At 46.8% G+C, this 17,879-nt stretch overlaps 1 protein-coding gene across 1 annotated transcript in view; it reads right to left on the minus strand.

Annotated features, from left to right (window-relative positions):
* Positions 1–293: 293 nt before the first annotated feature.
* The window catches only part of SCUBE2 (signal peptide, CUB domain and EGF like domain containing 2), a 75,310-nt gene continuing 57,724 nt past the window's right edge, over positions 294–17,879 (minus strand). Inside the window, exons 18-23 of the mRNA XM_055142366.1 lie at positions 16,530–16,697; positions 15,646–15,807; positions 12,847–13,044; positions 11,603–11,755; positions 3,282–3,361; positions 294–634 (exon numbers count right to left, since the gene is read on the minus strand). Of these exons, the coding sequence (XP_054998341.1) occupies positions 482–634; positions 3,282–3,361; positions 11,603–11,755; positions 12,847–13,044; positions 15,646–15,807; positions 16,530–16,697 (914 nt within the window). The 3' untranslated portion in view covers positions 294–481. The remainder of the gene's footprint in view (positions 635–3,281; positions 3,362–11,602; positions 11,756–12,846; positions 13,045–15,645; positions 15,808–16,529; positions 16,698–17,879) is intronic.

A 17,879-nucleotide genomic window follows, 5' to 3' on the forward strand; every position in this document is an offset into this window, starting at 1 on the left:
TGGCGCCAGAGGAAAAGGCTGTGGAGAAGCAGCATCCTCTGGGGTCTTAGGTGGGTGAAAGGCATTGGGAGATTCTTATCCCTCCATTACAACTCTACACGGGTAGAGACACGGCAACCAGGGCAAGTGGGCTGGCAGGAACTGAGTTTCAGACCACACAGCCCCTCTGTGGCGCCTTCCTATAGGAGCCCCCTTGACAAGGAAGAAGAATCGAGATGGACGGTGAGTTTCTCCTCAGGCCTGGAGATCGCTGAGACTGTGAGAAGCAGCGAGACTCAAAGCCACGCTCAGTTCACACCCACATGCTTTTGCAAAGAAAAACCAAGTTGAATTTACCAAAATATCTGTATTATCTATAAAAATTGAACTCTAGCGAGTCACTGCTCCCAGCGGCGGCGCTGTGGGTGGATGGGGCTGCAGCAGCGAATGGGGGGCAGCAGCGTGCCTGGCAGAACGACACCTCAGAGAACAGGGGGTGCGCTCATCGGTACGGCCTCAAGAACCTGGACACTTTGGAACGCAGTAACCGAAGGAAGGACCTTGGAAACATCTCCCGGGACTCCTGAGCTGTGTACTTGAAGTAGTTCTGGGGGTGAGCCAGGACATCAAATAGAGCCTTGATCAGTTTCTTATCCTAAAAAGATCAGAATTTGTGTTACAGGGCCAGAACATTCACACATTCTTTTTTGCTGACACTTGTATCACTTGTATCACTTGTCATCCCATTGCTCATCGATTTGCTCCAGAGGGCACCAGTAACAGTTTTTGCTACAATGGGACTTATAACAACCTAGTGTTAGGACAAAAATTCTCAATTGTTTATAATATAAGAAAGTAATCCTTATTTTTAAATTTAAAAAGTTTTTGGTTTGGGAGGGTCACACCTAACAGTGCTCAGGGTTTACTCCTAGCACTGTGCTCCGGAATCACTCCTGGCAGTGTTTAGGGAACCATACGTGGTGCCAGGAGTTGGTTTGATACAAGGCAAACACCCAAAGCCCTGCAGCACCTAACCTATCTCTCTGGCTCTGATACTACTTTATTTTAATAGGGACAAGCCCTGTGGTGCAGGGCGTGGGAACGGGGTGTTGGGGTACACTCCATGGAGCTTCGCAGATGCTGGTCATGTGTTCTCTTGCTAATTTTTTTCCCCAACCAGATGAGATGCAACATTGGAATGCAGACAAGTTGGTGCTGAGACTCAGCAGTTCCTGGGGGCCTGTGGTGGAAGGAGGGGTCCCTGCCGACTAGGGGCCTTGCATGCACTAGGCATGTGCTCTACCACTTCAGCTATCTCCCTGGGTGAGAATTTGGGAATATTTATAGTGTTAACATTTGGCAGGTGCTTACTGACACTTACTTATAAACATCTAAAATCAGGTAAATTGTAGACTGGAAGGATAAACCAGCTGCTTACTGCTTGAACACCCGACATTTGCAAATTAAAAAATACAACTCTGGGACCAGGTAAGTGATGCCAGGTTCCAGTCCTCGTGCCACAAGCCTGCCAAGCACACATAGGCCGGTGGACCCTGGCACTGCAAGGCCCAAGCAGCACTACCTCTTTTCTTTTTTTTTTTTTTTCAGTCTGCAAATTTTTACGCAATAAGTGGTAAAATTATACATATACCAAAAAATTGGGGGGTGGGGTCACACCCTAAACTCTTGTAAATCTCTTTATGCCTGCCCCCCACACACACTCCTCCACATATCTTGGGCAGTACCTGACAGTGCTCAAAAGTCACTCCTAGCATTGACTGGAAGTCCTATGCGGTGCTGTGACCTAGCCCAGGCTTCCTGCATGGAAAGCACACACTCCGGTTCACTGAGCTGCGAACCAAGCAGCTGTTACTTTTACTGTGAGTGATCTCTGGTTGCTTTTGTAGAGCAGAGCCAGGAACAGCCCCTAAGCACTACTCAGTGTGACCCCAGAACCCTACTCTTACCCCACTTACAGGCAACAGCTACTCTACAGGTAAAAACTGCTTTGGGAAAACTTAAAACCAATTAATTATCTTGTATTCTGTATTGTACAGTAACTTATTAAGAATTTGAGAGCAAGAGGGATTAAAGATCTTGTCTTTTATGCAGGCGACCCTGATTTTAATCTTGACACCTCATACAGTTCCCCAAGCATCAGCAGGAATGACCCCTGAGCACAGAATCAGGAGTAGGCCCTGAGAACAGCCCAAAAATCCAAAGAAAAAAGTTTCATATTAGAGGTTTAATAAGAATTAGAGGAAAAAGTATCTGGTAGTAGCATTTGAACAAATCTAGATTATAGCTTATATGCACATTTCAACAGCACCTAAACCTAAAATTAGTTAAGAAAACGAAAAACCACTATTTTATGAAGTACTTAGGTCTCACTTGCATACACGATGCAAAAAATGTTAATTTTCTGGTCACCAAATCTTGAAATACAATTCAAGATAATAATGTTTATTATCTTCATATAATAAATAAATATTTTATTTATGAATATAATGAATATATATTAAAATAACAGAATAAACAAAATTAATGTTTATTTTGTTTATTAATAATAAATAATTAATCCAAGCCAGCCTAAGTATATATAATGAAGCTGTATTAAATTGAACTGAGTTCTCAGTCTCCATAAACTAAACTTAATTTCACTCAGTCTCCATACACTAGACTTAATTTCACTCTGTTTCACTTATTTCACTGTATTTCAGTTTGAAACTCTGATCTGATATTGAACCCTACAGAACCCTTCATATTAAATGTGCATGGCCTGCTAGAATCATGTAAATACTCAAGTGGGATTTTATTTATCTTCTTCTTCAACAACAAAGGCTACATTTTAGTACTTAAATCCATATTTGACAGTGGTCCTTCTTCTAAAGCAGAGTAACTGAAGATAGTGATGAAATGTGTTTTAAAAAATTATTTTTTACAAATCCAAAGATGGGGCCAAAGCAATAGTCTTGCCTTGCACGTGGCTGACCCAGCTTTAATTCCCAGCATCCCATATGGTCCCCGAGCTCTGCCAGGAGTCCACTTCCTTGAGCCTAGAAGTGAACAGCCAGTCTGGTTGGCCGAGTAGCACCAGTGGTTTCTCTCCAGCACCACTTCAGAGGCTCCCAAAAGAAGACAGAACTTCACTTGACAACACTGAAGACAGCCACCCAAATTAAAAATAAATGGTGTCTGGTAGAGCTAGAAAACCACGCTCAGCTAGCACAGGTGCCATGGCTGAGAGGTGGGAAAAAAAGCCAGCAGGAAGCTTCCCCACCCAGCTGCCCCTGCATCCTTACCTTAAGGATTTCCTGGTGGTTCTCAGAGGCGTACAGCCTGCCGTCTCGCACGATGTCTTCGATGAGCTCCTGGTAGTCCTCTGTTGGAATCAAAAAGAACACCAGCATTCTGCTGCTTTAGTCAGTTCCAAGCTTGCTCTCTCTCTCTCTCTCTCTCTCTCTCTCTCTCTCTCTCTCTCTCTCTCTCACTGTTAAATAAGGTTCTGAGGACTCCCTTTCTTGAATTCCACCATGGCCAAGACCACAGTGAGCACTAGAGAACTTCTTTCCCACCAGGGAGAAGCAGGGTCCAGCTTTCCTGGCTCCCTCCTCTAGAGGAATCCTGTGCACCCTGCCAAGATTGCTCCCCACTTCTCCTCACATCAAGGGCATGTTCCAGCCTATATGGTGCAGTGTTCTCTCTCAGGGCTGGGGAGAAAGACAGGAGTTGGGGTTCATGTCTTGCATGTGCCCCACCCAGGTTTGGACATCCAATGTTACATGGCCATCCAAGCATCTCGGTGTGTCCCTAGAGGTTCCTTAATGGTTCTGGTGGGTCCAGCACTGTAGGATCTGACAACAGCATATCCGCAGCCCCCAGCACTGAACTGCAGGTCCTGTTGGCTCAGTATAACCAGAAGTGGGTCCTGGACACCTTGAACAGAGAGTGAGAGCCACCCCGCCCCCCGTAAAAAAGGTTTACTGCTGGTGTTCCCTATATGCCTACAAACATACTATATCTCCATTAAATATGTATACATTTTTAAGAATCAGATGTTTCAGTGGGTAAGTCATTTGCCTTGCACAGTGCCAACCCGGATGCAATCCCTGGCACTCAATATGATCCCCTGAGCCCTGACAGAAAGGATTCTTCAGCACAGAGCCAGTATGGTCCCTGATCACAGCCAAGTATGGTCGTAAAATAAAACAACAATGAAAATAAGATAAGTGAAAAATTAATAGCCCCTTTGACCTCATTTCTCTCTCTAGCTTCCATTCTGCACCTTGCTCTTGTTTGTCATAAAATGTCTTGTAAGGATTGCCTGCATTCACTGTCTTCAATTTTTCCTTCTTTCCTAAATCCAGTCTAATCAGCTTTGTGCGTCTCTAAAACTGCTTGTCAAAGTCATAAATAACCTTCTTGTTTTTCTACCTAAAAGGTCAACTCTGGGTTCTCATCTTCTTTGATGCATCAATAGTATTGGACTTGATGAGTGGCCCTCCTCCTTGATCCATTCTTCATGCAGTTTCTAGGATACCCTACATTTGTGACCTCCGAGGCTCCTTTGCTTTGCTTACCCCACCTCCTGCTTTGTTTTTTGAGGGACCACACCCAACAGTGGTTGGGAGCTGGAGTTGCTCTACCAGAAGTGTTCTGGGAGACCCAACCCTGTGTAGCTCAAGAAATTGAACCCTGACCTCCCGCATGCAAAGCATGGGGCTTACCATTGAGCGGTCTGGTCCTTACTTGTTACTACCTCCCCTCGAAGACTTCTGACTGTAGGAGGGCTCACCATCAATGCTTGTTTCTCATCTCTTCTCTATGTATGCTCATTCTCTTGTCATTTTTTCTTTTTGTCCCTATTTTTCTTTCCCTCTCCACTTTTCTGCCTTCTTTCTTCTCCCCTATTTTCTATGCCCCTGTAGCATCTAAAACAAGTTTTTAACCTAATAAGAAGATTCTCATCCTCATCCTCCTCTTTTTCCTTCTCCTCCTCCTCCTCCTTCTCCTCTTCCTTCTCTTCCCTCTCTCCCTCCCTTCCCTGCATGCCTCTCCCCTCCCATGGGGAAGGAAGCACTGATCACTTTCTCATGAATAATTCTTGGTCCTAACATACACATTAAATGCAGTACACTCCAAAAATATAGGCAGAATATTTTAAGATCTAGACCTCAAAGATGTCTTCAATAATACAATACCACTGGCAAAAGCTAAATTTAAAAAATTAAACTAATGGGACTACATTAAAAAGTTTCTGTATGGCAAAAGAAACAAAAGGAACATGGGTTAAACCAAAAGACATAACTGAATGGGAGAAAGTATTTACATTCAACACATCAGAAAGGGTGATGTGTACTTTAGATACCCAGGATATATAAAATACTCACAAAGTTCACAACAACAACAAAAATTCCATTAAAAATGGATAGTAGAAATGAACAGGAATTTCTTTAGAGAGAAAAAACATATTTTCTCTAAGGAAAACCAATGGATAGCCAAAAGGCACATGAAAAGTACTTATCACTTATTGATAGGGAAATTCAAATCAAGATGACAATGAGATATCACCTCACACCAGTGAAAATGGCACATATCAAAACTACTAGGAACAATCTGTGTTGGTGGGGGTGTGATGAAAAAGAAACTATCATCTATTGCTCATGGATATGTTGCCTGGTTCTACCTTTATGGGGAACAGGATGAAGATTTCTCAGTATCCTAAGAGTTGAGTTTCTATCTGATCCAACAGTTCCACTTCTGAGGATCTAACATCAAGACATAAAAACATTAATTCAAAATAACATATGCATATCATTGTTCATTGCAGCACTTAGTACAGTAGCTAAGATACAGAACCAACCTAGGTGCCCAATGATAGGTGAGTGGATCAGGAAGATGTGGTGTATATACACAATGGGATACTACACAGCTTCAAGGAAATATTAAATCATGCAATTCACTGCAACATGAATGAAATTGAAAGATATTATATTAAATTAAATATGTCAGAAGAAGAAGGACAAACAAGATGATCTCACTTTTATGTGGTATATAGAATAGGTGGGTGAGGGAATGCAATGTTTAAAAGGAGGTTGCCTAAAGCACCCTTGACCCCAAAGTATATGAAGGAGAAGGACAGAGAAGGAAAGAAATGGAGGGTAGCAGGGAGGAGAGACAGACAGGAAGCAATGAGGAGCAGGACTCAGGGAATCTGAACACATTAGTGGTGTGAAGGAGTGGTATAGCCAAATACCCAAACCACAGAGTCAACAATACTGAAATTAAGAGATCCAAATGTCAACAATCAAATTTAAAAATGTGTCTGTCAAGGTGGCAGGCAGAGAATGAGGTTGGGGAATGGGAGGGAATATGGGAACCCTGGTGAGGGAAGACACTGGTGATGGAATCAGTGCTGGAACATAGTATGTATAAAATCTGCCTATGAAAAACTTTGAAAATCATGGTGCTTTGATAAAACTTTTTTAAAAGCAGTGCTTTCCAAATGCAGTCCTGTTCTTTCAGAATCTATTTTCTATAGTTAAAATTCAAACCAAGTAGAGGAAAATCACAATCTTTTCTAAATTCCAGACAGAAAAAAAATGTATTTTTGTATGCATATCATGTGCAACAACAACAGCAAATAAATCATAAGAATATTGCTGAAAGGCATTCTAGAAGGTTTCTCTTAGTCAAGTCAGAGCATATGGAAATTAATAATACTCATAATTACTAATGGCATTGGCACTAATCATTGGCACTAAATGTGGTGTCTTCTATTATTCTATTTTAGTGGATATAAAATATGAGTTAGGATAAAATACTGTATTTATTTGGCTTGGAAGTCATACGGGTGGGGGTGCTCAGGCCTTATTCCTGGCTCTGTGCTCCAGGACCACTCCTGGCAGAGCTCAGGTGGACTCTACGCAGTGCTGGGATTGACCCTAAAGATGCTGTGTAGAAGGCAAGTAACTTAACCCCTGTACTAGCTCTTCAGCACACACGATCTTTCCTTTTTGCTTCATTTTCTTTCTTTTTTGGTACTGAGGATCAAACTCAAAGTCATGCAAGAAAGTTCCCCACAACTGAGCTAGCTTTTGGGTCCTACCTTTTAAAAGGGGATCCTCCCCAGTGGTGCTGGGTGTGGCGTACAGATGACTCTTGGACAGCCAGACTTTATGTTCAGTATAAGGGCCAGAGGCAGGGAGACCTGAGTCACCATGATATGCTGGGTTCTCCATGGTCACACCCAGACCACTGCTATGTGGTGCCGGGAATTAAAGCCAGGTTCATGGTCACTGCATGCTAAGCATGTGCCCTAATTGCTGTGCCATCTCCCAACCCCAGGGTACAAGATTTTGGTTATTGTTGTCTTGGTTTTGATTTTTGGGCCATACCTGGCAGTGCTTGATTTCACCCCTTTGGGTATTTTTTTCTTTTGGGGTCACACCTGGCAGTGCTCAGGGGTTACTCCTGGCTCTGCACTCAGGAATTACTCCTGGCAATGCTGGGGGGACCATATCGGACCCTGGGGATTGAACCCCGGTCGGCCTTATACTGTACACTGGAGCAATAGCACAGCGGGTAGGGAGTTTGCCTTGCACGTGGCCGACCCGGGTTCGATTCCTCCGCCCCTCTCGGAGAGCCCAGCAAGCTACCAAGAGTATCCCGCCTGCATGGCAGAGCCTGGCAAGGTACCTGTGGCATATTTGATATGCCAAAAACTGTTATAACAAGTCTCACAATGGAGATGTTACTGGTGCCCACTCAAGCAAATAGATGAACAACGGGAAGACAGTGCTACCTGGTAGTACTTGGAGAACCATATGGGATGCTGGAGATCAAACCTTCTCACTGTAATTTCTCTCTAGCACACCAAGGTACAGATATTTCACTTGAATTCTTTATTCCTTTGGCTGATGAGCCTTTATCTTACATCAGCCTGTTGCTGAAATCTGTTTTGGTGTGAGAGGGAGCTAGAGAGCTGTTTGTCATTCCACTGGGAGTTTCCAGACCACTGCTATTAAAAAAAAAAAAAATGTTTCCCTCTGCTTTTAAGAACTACTGTGTCTCCTCACTTGCTCTTGTCATGAGAAAAGCAGTCAAGTATTGTAGTTAAGAACTCAGGCCCCTGGGACCAGAGCCATAGTGCAGCGGGGAGGGCATTGGCCTTGCACACACCCGACCCAGGTCCCATCCCCAGAATCCCTTTTGGTCCCTGAGCACAGCCAGTAGTGATTCCTGAGTGCAGAGCCAGAACTAACCTCTGGGCATCTAAGGGTGTGACCCCAAAAGCAAAAAACAAACAAACAAACAAAACCCCAAAAAACACCCACAGAACTCAGGCCCAGAGATCCCAAAGATTTAAACTAATCTCAGTTCTAAAGTTGTAGCTGCCACCTTGGTCTGTCTTGTGGCTTCACTCCAGCCCCAGCAGGCTGAGTGAGGTAAAGGGACCCAGTTCTTGTGGCCTGTGGGAGGAGCACGGCCAAGGCACTGCCCTGCACATCCCACCCATCACTAGCTCCTTCTCCAGCAGTACAGGGGCCTCCCCTGCTTCTTCTGATTGTGGCTGCTATTTGTTCTACTGGGTTAGGAAACAAGATATCACACCTGGCAGAAATCTACATTGAAAAGAAAACTTAATGGGTTTTCTGAGTTAAAATCTACTGGGCTTCTGTAAACATGTAAACATCAATTTTCAACATTTTTCTGTTGTAACAAGGTAGGGTACACTCATGGGCCTGACTAGAGTTATGTGTCACTGCTGCTGGCTCAAGCTCCATCTCTTATGTATATATACATTTTCGTGCCACAATGGCAGAGTTGAGTACAGTGAACTGAAAGGGGGTGAGCTTTGGAGTCATTGTTCAGGAGTACCTGTCACCTTTTTTTGTTTGTTTGTTTGGGTCACACCCAGGATTGCTCAGGGGTTACTCTTGGCTTTGCACTCAAGAATCATTCCTGGCGATGCTCTGGGGACCATATGAGCTACTGGGGATTGAACCCGTGTTGGCTGCGTGCAGGGCAAACACCCTACCCACTGTTCTATCGCTCCGCCGGGCCCCCCCCTCCCCGTCCCCTTTTTAAGGTTCCTTTCTGATCCCAGATATGAGAGGGGGTCAGTCAAATGCTTCTACAGAGATGAAGTCTCGGCAGAGCCACGAGGGAGGAATTTGTGTCCACCTCAGAGACTGATACTAAAAATCCTGTCTTGTGTGTCTGACCTGGCTTCAGGCACAGGAATGAATAGCCCGGCACTGGCCACATGTTAGAAATGATTATGAGAAATGTGCTTAGGAAATCCACAGCATACTATCTCTCCTGATGCCTACTGTCAGCGCTTATATGCCTAAAGTCCTTCAGTGGTTCCTGATAAGGTTGCCTGATAAGGTTCTTCTAAGCTTGCCACTGATGGAGCTTCGGTACCTATCCCCGTTCCCTTCTAGTCTCATTTCTCACTCTAAGGCTCATGCATGTAACCAATGGGCCAAATGAAGCCATTCACTAATCCTCACATGTGCCTGTAGTCTACGCCATTTCCTCTTCCCAAGTGTTCTTATTGTGGAGAGAGTAAGAAGGAAAGTGCCTCTCATAGATGGAGGCTGGGGGTGGGGCATGGGGTACTGGGGGATGATGGGAGGGAAACGGGGTGGGGGGGCATTGGTGGTGGGAAATGTACGCTGGTGGAGGGATGGGTGCTGGATCATCGTATGACTGAAACCCAATTATGAACAGCTTTGTAATGGTCTATCTCATGGATCACGGCAGAGCCTGGCAAGCTACCTGTGGCATATTCAATATGCCAAAAACAATAACAACAAGCTTCACAATGGGGACGTTACTGGTGCCCACTCGAGCAAATAGATGAACAACAGGATGATAGTGATACAGTGATACAGTGATCTCACAGATATTCAATTAAAAAAATTTTTTAAAGTAACCGAGAGTATCTCGCCCGCACAGAAGAGCCTGGCAAACTACCCATGGCATATTCGATATGCCAAAAACAGTAACAAGTCTCATGATGGAGACGTTATTGGTGCCCGCTCGAGCAAATCGATGAACAACCGGGAAGACAGTGACAGTGACAGTGAATGTGGAGTTCATGCCTGCTTCAGTCAGCTTAATTGGTGGCTGAATAAATAGCATACTCCTACGTTAATAAATAAATAAATATTCCTGCTCTTACCATTTATAAATTGCTTTTGAAATGTATGTTCTTCTAAATTTAAATCACTGTCACTGTCACTGTCATCCCATTGCTCTTCGATTTGTTCGAGTGGGCACCAGTAATGTCTCTCATTGAGATTTATTGTTACTGTTTTTGGCATATCCAATATGCCACGGGTAGCTTGCCAAGCTCTGTCGTGCGGGCATGATACTTTCGGTAGCTCGTCGGGCTTTCCAAGAGGGGTGGAGGAATCACCTTTCACTCGGGTCGGCCACGTGAAAGGCAAACGCCCTACCGCTGTGTAGGGTGTTCTATCTATCTATCTATCTATCTATCTATCTATCTATCTATCTATCTATCTATCTATCTATCTATCTATCTATCTGTCTCTCCAGCAACATGAGATTTTTCTCTAGCCTCCCAAAACTTTCTTGCAGGTTTAACTGCTGCCTCTTCTATGCTCATACAGTGCTTTTGTACATGCCTTAGTAGAGCATTGATGAAAATATAGCCTTTCTTTTGTTTTTGTCACTAAACAGAACCTAGCCCCAAACCTGGCACAGTAGATTCTTGTTAAATATTAGATGAATGAGGGAGAATCTGGAGAAACAGTACAGTGGGCGAGGCCCTTGCCTTGCCTGTGGCCAATTCGGGTTCAATCCCCAATACCCCATATGGTCTCCTGAGCACTGTCAGGATTGATCCCTGAGTATAGAGCCAGGAATAAGCTCTGAGAACCACTCGATGTGGCCCCAAAACTGAAATAAGTAAATATTAGATGAATAAAATGAACAGATGGCTCTTCCCCATTATACTATGAGTTTCCTCAGGACAAGACCCAGCTCATTTTGTGTTTTCAGTAAATGTGTGATAATCCGGGCTCAGCTCTGGGTATGCTGCTCCTAGCACTCTGAGGGACCAGCTCTTACTTAGCAAGAAAACCAAAAACCAGAAGTCATCTGACTTGCCCCAAATCACACAACAAGTTGCTGAGAGCTGAGAGAGTTTCTGAACTTGACTCTTGTCTGCACACTCCTCCTTGATGATTTCTTTATGATCAGTGCAGATGATCCTTATTTGCACATTTCGAACACGAGGCTTCGAGTTGGTAAGGAGTATACACAAAGTTACAGGAGAGATTGTATGCAGGCAGGCTAATTCCGACACCCACGTTCTTCCCCATCAAGCTATGCTCACTTCCATTCTCTAAATTATCCTGCCGTCACTTTAAACTTTTAAAAGTCACCCTAGTAATCAGTGTCCCCAAATGCCTGTTAAAATCTGGCAACTGTGAGTCAGCAATGTCCTTTGTCCATGCCCGCCTGCCTCTCTGAGTGCATGTGCATGTGTGCACGTCAGCCGTCCACCAGCTGGCCCTGTTGCTGCTGCTCACAGTAGCGATGTCCACCCCCCCCAAGCTCGCTGCAGCCCGAGCCCCTCAGAGCTTACCATCATAGGTCACGTAGGGGACCTGGAAGCCTCTGGCACTGTTCCCTTCGTTAGACTTAAATTGAATCCACAGCTTCTTGGATCTGGAGGTGAAGGCAATGGGCCGTTCGTAGGTCTGGCAGGTTTCATAGGTTGTCACAGAATTGGACGAAGCTGCCAAGGGAAGCTGGGAGTGACGTGGGGCTCAAGACCCCTCCCCCGGGCAGGGGCACACTCATCTTTCCACACACTCACTCTGTACCATCACTTGTGCTCAGGAGCTCTTCCAGGCCAGCTCAGCCAGTATAAAGGCCAAAAGCCCTGGAAAGCAAGTAGCTGCAGCTGGTGCTGGGGGGGTCCCCAGGGAAGGCTCAGCCTGCAAGGCCCCTGGGGAGGCAAAGCGGCAGCACTTGCTGCAGGCACTGAGTCACAAGTCCTCTACTATGGAGAAACTCACCGGCACCACTAAATCCTGCTTCTTGAGGCCAGGTGCTATGTTGAGCACTGTGGGGACTTCATCTTCCCACAACCTCCCCCAACCACACAAAGCTGGTGCAGTTATAACCTCTTGAGAGAGAGATTAAGGGCTTGCCCGGGTTTACACAGCTGATAGGTGGAAAAGGGAAGAGTCCAACTCACATCTGACTCAGAGAGTGACCACTAACAGGAAGCACACACCCATATAGAGGGCTCCATTGCTACTCTAAGTGCTTGACAAGTACCAAGCCATGTATTCTTCAGGATAACCTTAGGAGGGAGCAACTACAATTATTCCCATTTTAGCAAATAAAGAAAACTAAGGCACAGAATGATCTAGAATGCAGGCCCAAGGTCACAGGATAACTAAGAGGCAAACCTTGGTTTCAGACCCAAACAGTCCGCCCGCTACATGGATTTCTGCACCCAGCTCTCACGTTAGGATGAAGGCGGATCCTGCCCAGCTGGCCCATACCCTGGCCCTCAGTCAGTCCCCCACCCAGGAGCTGCTTCCCCGGTGAAGGGACCAGTCCTGCTTTTTGAGCTTCACTGATTCTCTGGGTCCTCATGAGGGAAGAGGCCTGGAACAGGCCTGCCATCAGCACCAGGCCCAATGTGCCTTCAGTCAAAGCTGTTTCCCGGTTCACTCTATCACCTCCTGCTGGCTCTCTATTTCCATATCTAGGTCACATTCTAGGCCTGCTTCTGACATTTCAAGACAGCGACTGTGCTCTCAGGCTTCCCAGCTGGCCTGAGAAGGGATTTGGGGGCAGAGGGGTGAGACGCACAGGTTTTTCTCATCACCAGGTAGTCCCCACAGTCATCCTCCACGGGCAGAAAGATCTCAGGGACCACAATCAGGATGCGGCGCTTGGGCGGTGGGTTGATGATCCATGTACACTCGGTGTTGGCCGGGTAGTTGCCTGGGTAGTTCGGGGATTCGATGTATCCAGTGAAATCTCCCAGCTCCCCTCCACATCTTCTGTCTAGAAGGGAAATGCCGAGGGTTGTGATGGGACAGCTTGATGATCACTGTGGCAAAGCATCACCTGCTCTGTGAAGAAACCCGACTGCCACAGAGCATGGGGGCCAGGAAATGACAACGTTGGGGGAAAGTGTGACCGGTGATGCCCAGGGCTGCTCTGGGAGCTGAACTCCATCAATTCCCCACCCAGAGACCTTGCTCTGAGCTCCTTCCTGCACTGCTTTCTCGTTAGCTCAAGGTCACAGGCAGAGATTTGTGAAACAAAAGGACAAGTCTAGGTTTCCAGATCTTGTTTACAAAGTCTAAGGGCTGGGAAGTTGTGACACAGAGCTTCAAGGTATGTCAAAGGAGGAGCAGAGCTTTCTGCTCAGTCAGTAGATTCTAGACCCCTTCCTAGAATTCTTTGAGGAGGTCATGGCAGCCATAATCCATTCACTTTTCCTTCTGCTCAACACCATGTTATTTGGTTTCTATTGTGTGGGGTGGAGGCTTAAGCCACACCCAACTTGGTTCTCAGGGGACCGTGCATTGCCGGGATGGCACCCAGGCCCCCCACAGGCTGGCATGTTCATTGAGTTGTCTTCTTGATCCCCTACATTCTATTTTGTTTTGTTTTGGGGCCACAATGGCTGTGCACTCAGGGCTTATTTCTGGCTTTTTGTTCAGGAATCACTCCTGGTCATGTTCAGGGGATCATAAGTGTGCTGTATTTGGACTGGGGTGGGCCACATGCAAGGTGAGTGCCTTACTTATCCCCTGTCCTTTGTCTCCAGACCCCCACATTTTATTTTCAAATGAGTCAGAGATGGAATCATCGGTCAGAAGGGGGCATGTTGGACATTCAGCCTTGGAATCAAAGGCTTACATACAAGTTGCATGCACACACATGCACGCGCACGAGTGCGCACACACACACACACATACACACACACAGAGAAGCCCACATCTCAGTCATATTGTCATTCACTGAACCATCTAATCTAACAAGTACTAGCAAAAGCTCTAAGAGTTTAGAAATGAGAAAGACACAGTCCTTGAAGGAGGTCATTGCTTAAAACGGAGGCAACCCTGTACAAGAGAAGATATTAATGGGATTACCTTTTTCCTCGCTAACAGTAACTGGTATTTACTATTCCCAGCGTGAGAGAGGAGGGGAAGCAAACTCCAAAGCAGGCTTTTTCATTCCTAGAAGACATATTGTGGCGTGCGGGAAGCAGGGATCTGCAGTGCTGATCCAACCAGTTCTGGGAAACTGGACCACAGGGCTCTTATGGCCAAAAACAGAAGTTTTGGTGGTTTGGGAGAGGTGGGACAAAAGGGGGGTTATTTGTTTGCTTGGGGAACACATCCAGCAGTGTTCAGGTCTTATTCCTGGCTCTCCACTCAGCAATCATTCCTGGTGGACTTGGGGGACCAAATAGGGTAGCAGAAGCTGGAACTAGATTTTGTGGGGAAGCATCTTCTAGCACAGTGAACTTTCCCAAATCTAAGCTAAAAAATTAACTAGGCTATAACGAAGGTAGTGTGTTTCCTGTTGCGGGTCTAGTATTTGAGAAGAGACTAGATGCTACTGGGAAAAGGTTGATAGATCTTCAGTGAGACATAGAGAAATCTAGTGACACTTCCAGTTCTCAAAGGCAAATGGTCCACTGTCCCCTTGGATTGCAAATTCCTTCAGTTTGGGGATGCCTCCTTTCTCCTCCAGATTGCTGCCTCAATGTAGAATTAGCTAAGATTTACTTTGGGCCTTTACTAGAAAATTTTACATATTAGCTTAGGGAAAAGTAAGAACATAAAACAAGTCTGAAGATTTCCTTATTCCCATAGAAAGCGAGTCAGAAATCCTTAGATGCTGGAGAGGTTCCTTACGTGTGTGAGGGTTGGATCACTGGCACAACTTAAAGAGTTTTCTTGGTAGTGCCAGAATCAAACCCAGCGCCCCACACACCCTCCACCTCTGAGCCATATTCCCAGCCCTTCCTGGCATCACTTAAAACAGGCAACAACAATCAAACAAACAAAAACCAAATTCCTTAGCATGGCATCAAGACTTTCCCTTCTGCTCTGCCTCAGATCACGCCAGCACACTCTGTGCTCTGAGCTTTCCACTTCCCTGAGTCTATGCTTCCCAGCTGCTCCCATGAGTGTGCAGCTGCCCCCCGCCCCCCCGCCCCCAGCCCACTCCTTCCCTTCAGAACCTCACACCCTCTAAAAGCTCCTTGTCATTTTCAGGACTGTGCATTGGTGCTTTTGCTTCCTGCTGGACTAGGATTTTATTCTGCCCAGAGTTGGCACATCACAGGTCCTAAAGCAGTGCTGCCTGAATGGGGTTGAACTGAAATTTTGCACCAGGAGGAAATGTAGGCAAGGACAGTTTGTAAATGTGTCTGAAGAAGCGATCAGGATCAATAAAAGTGAGTACCTGGCGGGGAGGGGGGTCAGTCTCACTCCCCACCAACTCTGATCTGAGAGCCAGGAACTGGGCTGACAAGGTCTAGCTATAGAGTTTTGACAGGACCTGGGACCCCTGCCACCACTATCACCACCCACCCAGTCCTGAGGTGAACCTGGACACTGTAAAAAGCCTTTGACAAAGACCTACTTTTACACTGGGTTATGTTTGTGGAGCCATCAAAGTCTGTCGTTGTATTTCCTGGGCAGGAAACACAGTGATTTTTTCCGAATTCAGGCTGATATGTCCCTGCTGGGCACCGAATACAGCGGTGAGTGGTGGTGTTGTAGAAGTGTCCTGGTGAGCACTGAACTGCGGGAGGGAAAGGCAGAGAGGATGAAAGAGAGAAGACTGTCATTTCATGCAACACAACACTAAAGGCTTCACGGTTCTCAGTGCTAATTTTTATGCTCAAATGAAGTAGTGCTTTCATGTACTTTGGACTAATCAACACTTGAGTTCCCTAAATAGCCAGCTCCAGGAGGACATGTGATTTAGGCCACCGAGAGAAATACAAATAGAAAATAGGGGCTATCTTTGGAGCTTCTGGTCCTTGCAGAGCTCAGGCATAAGTGACCACAGCCAGGCAGACCAGGTAGGTGAGGATTCTGTGTGTGTGTGTGTGTTGGGGGGGGCGGGGGGGGAGCAGGTAGGACCAGTTCTGATCTCCCATCCTGGGTGACACAGAGAGGGGCTCCAGTAGGAGATGGCAGAAGTGAGGCCTGGAGAAGGGAGGGGTTCTGTCCTGAAGTGGGGAGTACTAAGCCAGAGGGTGGGATGAGGAAGGCTGGAAGGCAGAAGCTGTGAGGGCCTCTAGACACTGCCTCGCTCTGTCTCTCATTCTCCCTCTATGCAGCCCGATGCAGAGGGGTGGTCGTGGAGAAACCGTGGCAGAATCCCTGTTCCCATAGTACATCCTGTACAGGAGGACCACCGGGGCCTCTCGGGGCTGCTGCTGATGGCAGCGCGGCCAGACTCCCACAGTTCTGAACAGGGATGTTCCAGTCTGGAGAAAAGGCGAGCCCAGGCCTCACCTCTAGTTTCACAGTCCTGGAAGGAAGTGGCTCCCGGGTGCTTGGTGGCCAGGCCTCCTCCACAGGAGAAGCAGAAAGTACGGCCGGCTTCGGGCTGGAATGTGCCCAGGGCACAGAGCTGGCAGGGTGCAAAGCCATCCGCCGAGTATTCACCAGGTTGGCACAGACCTGGGATGGAGAACCAATGACCTGAGGTGAGCAAGGCCCCCAGGAAGACCCTGCCCCCCACCTTTTCTCAGATGAGACGAGACATGGGTCACGTGTGTTGTCCTGTGCTGGCCTCAGCTCTGCTGTCACTAAAGCCCTGTTCTAATGTGGGTCCTGAGCAGGCAGCAGGTCCTGGTCTGTGAACTTGGGCTGACATACATGGCACGGAAGGAAACCACAGAGCCATGTGTCCCCAAGAAGGGGCGCACCTGGGCCTGTCTGGCTCAGAACTCAGGCCTGGCAGCCGCAGACAGGGAACTCTCTGTGCTGGAATCAGTTCTGTAATCCAGCCAGAGCCTGACCTCCCGAAGCGGATTGCATCTCTATGATGTGGAGGCTTATCAGGAGAGTCAGGGCTGGAGTCATAGCACAGCGGGGAGGGCGTTTGCCTTGCACGAGGCCAACCCGGGTTCAATTCCCAGCATCCCATATGGTTGGTTCCCCGAGCATCGCCAGGAGTAATTTCTGAGTGAAGAGCCAGCAGTGACCCCTGTGCATCGCCGGGTGTGACCCAAAAAGAAAAAAAAAAAAAGTCACCCCTGCTTTACCAGTAAGGTTCCTTAATGACAGCCCCTCCTGGCTGCTTCTCAGCGCTAATTTTTATGCCCAAACGAAGTAGTGCTTTCATGTACTATTTGAGGTGTCTCCTGGCCACCCTCAAATATGTAATCCATCCAGTTCAGAGGGTACCAATGGCATTTGCTGTAAACATGCTACTTTATTACAATTATTTGGGGGAGGAAAGGTTTGGGCGACACCCAAAGGTGCTCAAGGGCTATTCCTGGCTCTGTGCTCAGGGATCAGTCCTGGTAGTGTTTTGGGGACTATGAGCAGTGCTAGGGATCAAACTAGGGTTGGCTGCCTGCCAGGCAAGTGCCCTACCCTCTGTTCTATCCTGAGAGACTGAACTGAAGGTGGCAGCAATGGTCCTGCAGTTGAGACTAGAGCCTGAAGGTGGGAACTACAGCTGGCAATGGGAGTGACCAGAGGGAGAGGCCGCTGAGCCGTGTGGAGGATCCGCCCTCACATTCCACATGACCAGACAGAGTGTCAGTACAGCAGGTCCTTCTTCAATGAACAGAAGGGAAACAAAACAAAACAAATAGGAGACGCCCCCACAGATCAGAGTGAACCTGCTCTATG

This window comes from Sorex araneus, chromosome 6, assembly GCF_027595985.1.
Source record: "Sorex araneus isolate mSorAra2 chromosome 6, mSorAra2.pri, whole genome shotgun sequence".
NCBI lineage: Eukaryota > Metazoa > Chordata > Mammalia > Eulipotyphla > Soricidae > Sorex > Sorex araneus.